General features: G+C 45.6%; 1 protein-coding gene across 1 annotated transcript in view; it reads left to right on the forward strand.

Annotated features, from left to right (window-relative positions):
- The window catches only part of PTCH1 (patched 1), a 70,943-nt gene extending 60,868 nt beyond the window's left edge, over nucleotides 1-10,075 (forward strand). Inside the window, exons 22-25 of the mRNA XM_010836064.1 lie at nucleotides 3,258-3,357; nucleotides 3,926-4,180; nucleotides 5,782-6,343; nucleotides 7,209-10,075. Of these exons, the coding sequence (XP_010834366.1) occupies nucleotides 3,258-3,357; nucleotides 3,926-4,180; nucleotides 5,782-6,342 (916 nt within the window). The 3' untranslated portion in view covers nucleotide 6,343; nucleotides 7,209-10,075. The remainder of the gene's footprint in view (nucleotides 1-3,257; nucleotides 3,358-3,925; nucleotides 4,181-5,781; nucleotides 6,344-7,208) is intronic.
- The last annotated feature ends 297 nt before the right edge of the window (nucleotides 10,076-10,372 follow it).

A 10,372-nucleotide genomic window follows, 5' to 3' on the forward strand; every position in this document is an offset into this window, starting at 1 on the left:
ACCCCCCTGCCAGTGCAGACGCTGCAAGAGACTTGGGTTTGATCCTCGGGTCGGGAAGATCCCCGGGAGTAGGAAATGGCAACCCACTCCAGTATTCCTTGCCTGGAACATTCCATGGACAGAGGAGCCTGGCAGGCTGCAGTGTGTGGGATTGCAAAGAGTCGGATGCGACTGAACACGCATGAACACGCTGAGAGGCATAAGAACAGGCTCTCTTCTAGAGCTGTTTTGGGGAATATCCTGAGGACAAAAGATGGAGGGTTTGGGGCAGCTCTGCAGCTTGACACCACATCCCAGCTCTTGGTATTAAGGTTAGACATATCAACAGAAGGAAATGACCTGGTGCCCTTTGACTGACTAAATTTGACCTTCCATTGGCCTTCAAAACTGCAGAGAGGAAAACACGCAGATACCTAAAATTTTCAGAAATTTTATTCTTTTAAGAAGTGAAGACAGCATACCTTGATTTCATGTTCAAGTTCCTTACAGTAAGATTTAAGAAACATTTACTGTGTGACTTTGGTGTCAAATTTTTAAAATCCAAGCCTCATTTGGATACATCTTTCTATTTGGATTTCATGGCAAGCAGTTTCTGATGAATTTATTTAAGGACTTGACTTTGTGAAGTATGAAAGGAGAGCAAGTTTTCCTTTTGAAAAGAATTTGAGAACTACAGGGAGAGACCATTTTCTTCTCTGAAGAGCCTCCACAGCTTTTTTAAACAGCTGCTCTTAGATGTAACCCTGCTGCTCTGTGGAGGGTCGAGGCCAGAATCATCAATAAGTAAAAGATAGTCCAGAATTAGGACCATAGTAAAGCAGAATGAAATGTGAGAAATGACTGGATTGTTAGGCACACTTTGGTAATCTGGAGAGAGAATCTAAACCGGCTTTCCTAGTGTGTATGTTGTAATAGGACTTTCAATTCCAAGTGAAAAAAAGAGGATTTTAAGGATTTTAAATTGTAGCCAAAGTTTCTTTATTACGAAAGACGATAGGTCCTTGGCATCATTATGGAGATGTAGCCTTCCTAGAATGAGTGCCAGGGTTGGCTCACTGTCGTTTGAATGGAGAGTGAGTGGAGAGGTGTAAACCAGTACTTCTCAAACTATAATGTGCTCATGAATCTCTGTAAATGCAGATCAGACTTCATCGGGGGTGGGGAGCGGGATCTGAGTTATTAGCCAGCTCCCAGGTGATGGCCCTGTTGCTGATCTCTCAGCACAGAGGATTGATCCATTAGCAAGCCAATTAGTACACCTCGTTGCCTAGCATCAGGTAGATATATATGCCTAAACTAGAAGAAGGTTTTGGTCTGGGTTTTGTTGGTTTTTTTTTTTTTTTGGGGGGGGGGGGGTTTTGTTTTGAGCTCTTAATTTGATGTTGACTTTTCCTTTATTTGAGCATTAGTAGTTGTTTCTCTATGATGTACAAACGCTACATCCAGGAAAGATTCTTTTGTGTAATTTCTCATTCAACACTATGGTGAACACCTCATAAGTGCCATTTCACACACCAGCACAGCAGTAACGTTGTCCTTGTCCCCCTCTACATAGCTATGGTCTATGGCGGAGAGAGACAAGGTCACAAGCAATTCAAAACCATGGGAAACAGAGTGTGATGGGATCTCAAAGGATCTAACTCAGCCTTGTTGGGGGATGCCAGGGGAGCAACAGAGAAGAAACTTAGCCTGATTAGAGCAACCATCTGGGACCTGGGTGGAGGGCAGGATCCCAACTCTCTCATCTAACCCATGGCTTCTTGTTCTCTCCCAGAGATAGCAGGGCTCTTATTTCAAGCACTTAAAAGGGCTTCCCATTTTCTAGAACTGGATGGATTAACCTGATAAAGCCCTCACTGAGGTCGACTAAATGAGCAGACATTGTATACACTAAGCCGTCAGAAATCTAATTGGTCTGTTTATTCTACCGTTAGATGGATGGGATGCAAATGTCTTAATGCCTGCTGCTGATATATGCCTAAACCTAAAGTTCCAGGAGTTTACATTAGTGCAAGACATCGGCTGCTTGGTTTTACTAATGCAGCTCAGAAGTTTCTAGTGTTTACAATAGCTGCGAGGTATTTGTATTTTTATAGAGATTCTCTTTCCTTTCATCTAAGGGCGAAACATATATAGGCACAGTGAAGCTTGGAGCCTGTTCCGTTTTATGATCAAGAGGACCATTAACATATAGATATCTTGCCCTCCCTCTTCCCAGAACATCCTGAGCTCTCCCCCACCCCAGCCCCCTTCCAGCAAAACTGCCCTAGAAACCGATAGTTAGAGAAACACATGCTTGCGTGTAGCCTTCTGCCTCCAGCTGTGTGGAACATCCGCCAGCCACCCTCCCTGGCTGACAGGTTCACCTTGGTATTCGTGAAGGATCCCAGACCTTAGCCCTCAATGGTGGGAAAGCAGGGCCACTTGTGCACTCTCCTCTTCTTCATGGTGCTGCGGCCTTTATGTCTGAATTGGCTGACGCAAAACAAGAGTATTCAGAGATGCTAAATTGTTCAACAAAAGATTGGCCAGCAGAGCAACCCGTCATTGTGGACCGCCCTCCCCCGAAAATGCCCCAGCAACCACAGAATGGGCAGTGTTTTCTTTGCGGAAAGCTGGTTCCAGTGTTCTAAAAAGGTCGCAGTTGGAGCTATTTGGTAAAACTGGAACTCACAGAATTCTAGGCAGAAAGTTGTGGTTAATGAAAGCCCAGGGAAAGCCTTACCTGATACACTGGAGACTTAATTAGAGATTCTGCTCTAAGATGCAGAAGCATTTCACAGTGGATTAGCTGCCTGCAGAAGTGGGCTGCTTTTCCTCCTGGGCTAAATTGTTTAAATTCTACACCCTTCACTTCATTTGTTTGCTTCTGCTGGGTTTTCGTGAACGGGGCCCCTCTGCATTGTATTTGTGCTTTCAGTCTGCTCAGCCATTCAGTTCACATTCCATATTTTTGTGTTTGTGTAACACATTCATAAATAACATTACATGCCATGAGATTTCAGCAAATTAACAACCTAATTTTTTTTTTTCTTCCCTTCATGAACTAACACTTTGGGTTGTGGAATGCAGTCCTCAAAGTCAGAAGGTTAAAAGAAAAACGAAAGTAATCCTGTGCTGGGTTTGAACTGAAGTTTTGTAACAGCCTTTTCACTGGTGTGGGTTTTGTTCATTTTTGGCTCTGACATTTGGGCACATGAAGGGTACCTTAATTCACTTGCCATGGTAAATGTTCCTGTTTCCCTTTTATGTTTAAGGTACTTCTTTGCTGTCCTGGCAATCCTAACAATCCTGGGTGTTCTCAATGGACTAGTTTTGCTGCCAGTCCTTTTGTCCTTCTTCGGACCGTATCCTGAGGTCAGTAATCGTTGCTGGCGTCATGTGCAGCCCACAGGCCATCTGTATGCTGTTTTTCCTGGTGTCGGTCTTAATTTAGATATTTACGCTTTATCCCCATTTTCTGGTTGTTTACTTTTTCAGCAAACAACTCAATAACTATAGCCTTTTTTCTCTTCAGTTTATTAGTGTTGGAGGATGTTGTGTTGGTTTGGTTTGGTTTGGTTTAGGTTGCTTTTATTTTGGTTTTTTGAAACCTGGTGATTGGCAACCTAAGTGTTATAGGTCTCTATCAATAAAGCATTTTCCACTCAAGATGAATATCTGGGTTTGAACAGGAGTGAAAAGGGCATAACCTGCCTTTCCAGTGTGTGAAAGCAGAGGGCAGTCCTTTTGCTCCATCTGTCATGCCCAAGGGTCCTCTAAGTGGCAAGGATTGGGCTAAGTGAATACAGAGTAGTGTGGGAGGCCAGGAGGGGGAGTGAGGGAGGGCAGCGACCCCTGAACAGTACTGTGTTTTGAACCTTGAGTGTAGCTCCCAGGTTAAATGGATGATAACATACCTGACATACGGAATCCCCTTAAATAGGTGTCTCCAGCCAATGGGCTGAACCGGCTGCCCACACCTTCTCCTGAGCCACCCCCCAGCGTGGTCCGGTTTGCTGTGCCCGCCGGTCACACAAACAACGGGTCTGATTCCTCTGACTCGGAGTACAGTTCTCAGACGACCGTGTCAGGCATCAGTGAGGAGCTGCGGCACTACGAGGCCCAGCAGGGTGCTGGGGGCCCTGCCCACCAAGTGATCGTGGAAGCCACAGAAAACCCTGTCTTCGCCCGCTCCACTGTAAGTCACAAGTCACCCCAGGAGGCAGCCCCTGCCTGCTCTGAACAGCAAAACACAGGATGCCAAAAAAAAAAAAAGTATAGGTTAGGTAGAATCATACTATAGAAATGTCAATTTCATATGGTTGTATCTCATATGGATTGAAAAGGGCAGGGGCCAGTATTGGAAACTACACAAAGTATCCATCAGCATATATCTTGTTTAAGAACCAGAGGTAAAGCATACCTTGCTTCCCTACCCACCCTCCCACCCTTATTTTAAAGTTACATAAATTTTAGGATGATACTTATTTTAAAATATAATGGTATTTTTATTGCCAGCAGAAGTTATTTTTTTCCCTTCCACCTCTGTTACCTTTAATTGCCCTTAGTATAAAATTACTTCAATCACTATTGTCTGAGACTTCACCAGAAGCTTTTATGGCTCCAAGCTCGCATTCTGTGTGGCTGGAAGGAGCGGAGAAGCTGAGAACCAGCCTTCAGTAATTCAGGAAAACCACGAGCGGCCCAGGAGCCTCTCCTCAGAGGCTCGGAGAGCCCCAGCTACATTCTCCCCTCTCTGTACTCCCTAGGATGTTCTCAGCCCCCCAGGCCTGGAGCACAGCACACAAAACCCAAGGAAGGTTCTAAGGCTAATGTTGCTCCAACTGGGGGCCTCCTGCTGTCCCTCCAGGAAATGGGTATTCCAGTCCCAGGCCGGAGCTGCCCTTCCATGAAAGAGAGAGAGGCCAACCAAATAACCTAAATTTTCCTCCTCTTACCCCCCGTGACGATGCCTGCTGAGCTGCAGTGTGAATCTGGTTTTGTTCAGCGGGAGCCTAAAAATAGGTACAAGCTGAACGACTTTGAAGTTGGTCACGGTCCTTTTGATTGATGTGGCCACTGTGTTGCTCCGTGCTTTGTATAGAGACCCAGAAACCAGATTCCTAACAACAGGACAGAGCAGTGCTGCCCCATAGAACTTTCTGTGACAATGCAAATGCTCTCTCTGCCTGCACTCTCCCGTGCAGCAGCCACTGCCCACATGTGGCTGTTGAGCACTTGAAATGTGGCTACTGTGACTAAGGGGCTGAAATTTTAATTTTAGTTAACTTAAATGTAAATAGCCATATTCAACAGTGTAGGTATAGACAGTCCTGGCAACGTCCTGCGTGTGGGTGAGCCAGGGCCAGGCACTTGGCAGTTTTAGAAGAAGAGGAACTCCAGATCTGACTACCCAGCAGGGTGGGGTGGCAGACTATGGGAGGGAGGCAGCTGGATGCTTAGACCACAGCCCTGCATTTATGGGCTGCAGCCCTATGCATCCAGCCAGCTGTGCCGGAGAAAGCCTACACGCAGGGTCCAAGTAGGGCGCTCCTCTGGCCCGTTGTTGAGGTTCAAAGAGAATGGGTTTTTCGTCTGTGGGTAGAAGGCCCTTGTTAGCTCCCCAGGGCACTCCCAGCCACTTGTGGGGTTGACTGAGCTCTAGTTCAGAAAGAGCTGTGTGTGGGTGGCCAGGCAGGAGCCAGAGCCAAGAAAGAAGAGGGGGCTGGAACAGCAGGGGGTGGCGCCCAGCCTGGGGTTAGCACTGGGCCTGTTTCAACCTGCCCTTGCCCTCTGTAGGTGGTCCATCCTGAACCGAGGCATCACCCACCCTCAAATCCTCGACAGCAGTCCCACCTGGACTCAAGGACCCTGCCACCTGGACAGCCAGGACAGCAGCCCAGAAGAGAAACCCCCAGAGAATGCTTGAGGGCGCCTCCATATAAACCGCGCAGAGACGCTTTCGAAATTTCTACTGAAGGGCATTCTGGCCCTAGCAATAGGGACCGCACGGGCCCCCGGGGAGCCCGTTCTCACAACCCTCGGCATCACAACCCAGCGTTCACTGCCATGGGCAGCTCCATGCCCAGCTACTGCCAGCCCATTACCACCGTGACGGCCTCGGCGTCCGTGACTGTTGCCGTGCATCCTCCGCCCGCCCCTGGGCCTGGGCCCAGTAGGAACCCCCGAAGCGGGCTTTGCCCAGGCTACGAGGACTACCCCGAGACTGACCACGGGCTGTTTGAGGACCCCCATGTGCCTTTTAATGTCCGGTGTGAGAGGAGGGAACCCAAGGTGGAGGTCATTGAGCTGCAGGACGTGGAATGTGAGGAGAGACGCCACGGCAGCAGCTCCAACTGAGGTGGGCGGGGTCGGCGGGAAGGTGGGCGGGGCTCTTCAGTGGTCCCTCAGCTTCCATGGAGACGTGGGTTTGATCTCTGGGTGGGGAAGACCCTGTGAAATAGGAAATGGCAACCCACTACAGTTTTCCTGCTTGGAAAATTCCATAAGCAGAGGAGCCTGGCGGGCTACAGACCATAGCGTCCCGAAGTTGGACACAACTGAGCACGCATGCTCTCCGGGACTAGAGGGCTGCAGACAGAGTAACCTCTTAACCTACAGACAGGGCTTCCTGTTCAAGCTTAGTCATCCTTGGAGAATCAGTGGAATTCTAAATCGGGTCTGTCCCTTACTGGGCTTCCCTGATGGCTCAGAGGATAAAGTGTCTGTCTGCAATGCGGGAGACCTGGGTTCGAACCCCCGGTCGAGAAGATCCCCTGGAGAAGGAAATGGCAACCCACTCCAGTACTCTTGCCCGGAAAACTCCACGGAGGAGCCTGGTAGGCTGCAGTCCATGGGATCATAGAGAGTCGCACGTGACTGAGCACCTTCACTTCTCACTTCACTTACTGTAAGCTTACAGAGGGGGAAGGTGTTGGTGCATCTCAACAATAATATTGATCGCTGCCCCTTCACCTCTTTTTCCGTCTTCTAATGCCATATAGCAGCTGTGTCTGATGAACACACATCACAAAATGACCACATCCCTGTCCCCAGCCCCAGATCGAGGAAGGGATCATAATCTGCCCCTGGAAGCCCCTCATGCCCTCACCCCAGCCCCCACCATCCTGATTTCTATACCTCAGACTTATTTTGCCTGTGTTTGTGTTTTATAAATATGAACTCATAGACCTGTTACTTTATTTGACTTCCTTTTTTCTTTAAAGGGTGAGTAAAATCTGAAGCAAAGAGGCCAAAGATTGGAAGCCCCTCCCTACCCCTACCCCACCCCACCAGAACTGCTTGAAGAGAAACGTGGAATTAGAAAGGTGTGCTGTGCCAGAGAGCAGTTCATCGTTACTGTAACCGATTGTATTATTTTGTGAAATATTTCTATAAATATTTAAGAGGTGTACACATATGTAACATACGAAGGAATGGATGTAAAGTAGTGTGATTTACTGGGGTTTCCCCACTCCTGCCTCCAGAGTGGGCAGTGGGGGGATCACAGAGGGGCCCTCCCTGTGTGTACATTGGTCTCTGTGCCACAGCCAAGCTTAACTTAGTCTTAAATTTCAGCATATTGTTGCTGCTGCTTAAATATTGTATAATTTACCTGTATAATTCTATGCAAATATTGCTTATGTAATAGGATTATTTTGTAAAGGTTTCTGTTTAAAATATTTTAAATTTGCATATCACAACCCTGTGGTAGTATGAAATGTTACTGTTAACTTCCAAACACGCTATGCGTGATAATTTTGTTGTTGTTTAATGAGCAGATATGAAGAAAGCACGTTAACCCCGATGGCTTCTCTAGGTGTAGTTGGGTGCGATTCTCCTGTTTGGCTGTGTGTGTGAACACGTGTGTGATTTCCTAATGTACTGTACTGTGATTTTTTTTTTCTTTTTTTTGTTTCTTTTTACTATCTGTAACCTTTGGTGGGCTCTACCTTAGGCCGAAGAGTCAGGATATTTCTAGTGCTAGTGGTGGTGGAGGGCTAGCCCTAAACATCGCCTTATCCTTTTGCCAGATTTGCTTCAAGTTCAGGGCATCTCTTAAGATCATCGGCTGCCATCCAGACACCCCAGCTCATGCTTCAGAGGAGATGAGTTCCTTTGCATGGACCATTGTGGTGTATGTTGGAACCTCAGGGTACAGAGTTCACACCTCTTCATCTTCATTGGTATTAAAACCTAGAAAAATTGCCTCGTGGGAGCCTCAGCTGGGCTGTGAGCATATCCTCTAAGTATGCAGCCTTCATTATACCTCTCTTGGAACCAACACACAGCGCACACACACACACACACGCGCGCGCGCACACACACACACCCCACCACCACCACCACCACCACCCAAGTTTAAGAGTGGATTATAAGTCTTTTGGAGACAACGACCTCTTAATTCTGGGTCTACAATTAGCCCAGAAGTGATGTTTTGAGTCCCTACAATTTAAACTCCCTCTTTTGCTAAATTGCACAGTTGGTTGGGGCTTTCTGGATTTGTTTGCATCCTCTATATAGTGAGCATCCAATATGGTGGTACAGAGTCAGAAATTCTACAGGATATGAGCTTCAGAAGGATGATTCTCCACTTGTTAATACTAACATTATAGGTGCACGCTTCCTAAAGTAACTCATCTCCCTCCTCTCACCATCATTAGTACATTTATTGAAGACTAGGAAGATGCTAATTGCATACCACCCTCCCCCTCAATGAAGAATGTATATAGGGATATGTCTCTCAACCAGGCATTATTTTAAAAGATTTGCTTCCATATCAATTCTGTTGCCTTGCTCTGAGGTTTGGTCTTCCCGGGCTCTAAGCCAGAGACCAGCAAGTGTTGGGAAGCACTTGGTACCCAGACTAAGCTACTGTAGGAGTGCACACATGGCAGCTCCCATTATGCCTCCTGTTTTACATGGAAAATGTTCATCGAAAGGCAACAGCCCCCAGTAGTACCAGCAGTGTAGTGACCTCAGACTCTCAAACTCGCCACTAGACCGTGGCTGCCAGATGTATGTGTTACTATGCCAGGGGCCCCATGGCCCCACTGCTACTGTTGGTGCCTCTGTCAGCTACACTGTCTGTCTACCTAACACTAGGCTCTGCTCAGAAAACATATATCCTGCGTTCAGGAGAGAGATGATGCAGAATGCAGAGGTCTGCTTCCCTCTGGCTCGAGGCATGCCTCGCTCCTTTCCTGAGCCCAGCTTGTGTGGTGCGTGACTGCTTGCCTGGCCCCTGCTTTCTGCACAGCATAGAACTTTCTCCGATAGTCACATTGGCAAAGGGAGAACTTGGGGGCTGGCAGACAACCAGAATTTCTCTCTCTCTTTTATAAAATAGTTTTATTTTGTCTGTCTTGTTTGTTCATTTGGATGTTTTAATTTTTTTTTAAATCTTTGCTGATATTTATAATTTTGTATCATAAGAATGTTTTCCTACAGTATTTGTCATGCCAGTTTATAACAGAAAAATGCAGGGATTTTATTTCTATTGGAAACACTATTACAGCTATGTTTTACTTTTGAACAGAATTTTTATTTGTATAGAGTGCTTACTAATGTTAAATAGTTCAGAGTATATAACATTTTCATTAAGGACTCATGGTAGGTTTTAGTGTAAGGAGTTTAAAGGAAATATTCAAACTGGGTCTCATTGTCTGCCAATTTTGGCAGGAATGGGTTTGTGTCATTTCAATTACAAAGATAAAAGTATGCCATATAATTTATTTATATGAAAATTTATTTTTGTAGTGTACATAGTAGTCATCAAGTCTTTTGACAGAAGTATATTTTTAAAGAATTTATATGTGATGAATCCATAATGTCTGGAACTTTGCTGAGACATGAGTGGGGCACACTTTTCATTGTAAAGTACAGCAAGGAAAAGAAAATGTCTTAACAGTGTTAAGAGAGTGAGATTGAGTGAATATTCATGCAGTTGTGGAATGTGTTGTATTAGTTACAATTTGTGACCTAGTGTGGTTCTCATTTTAAACCTCGGAAGGCAAAAATGTACAAACTCTCTAAATATTAATGTTCAAACACTGATAGAAATTCTAACATGAATAAAAAATAATATAACTTGTTGGTTATGTCTTTGTTTGTGGAATGTTTTTTAATTAGAATATCTTACAAAGGCAGCATGTCAGGTCATCATAAACTTTGTTGTTTTTGTCTGACTAACCTCGTTAAATACTCATTTTTGTTCTTCATGGAGGAATTATTGACATAGGAGGAGTTCTACATTTTTATTTTCTGTCACCAGGAAACCTCCTAAATTACTCTTCAAAATGATCCCTACTGTCATCTCTTAGCCTTTTTAAAGTTTTGTGTGTGTGTGTGATATCAGCCTAATAATTAGAGGGAATATTTATAAATCCAA

This window comes from Bison bison, unplaced genomic scaffold (genome assembly GCF_000754665.1).
Source record: "Bison bison bison isolate TAMUID 2011002044 unplaced genomic scaffold, Bison_UMD1.0 scf7180017864057, whole genome shotgun sequence".
Taxonomy (NCBI): Eukaryota; Metazoa; Chordata; class Mammalia; order Artiodactyla; family Bovidae; genus Bison; species Bison bison.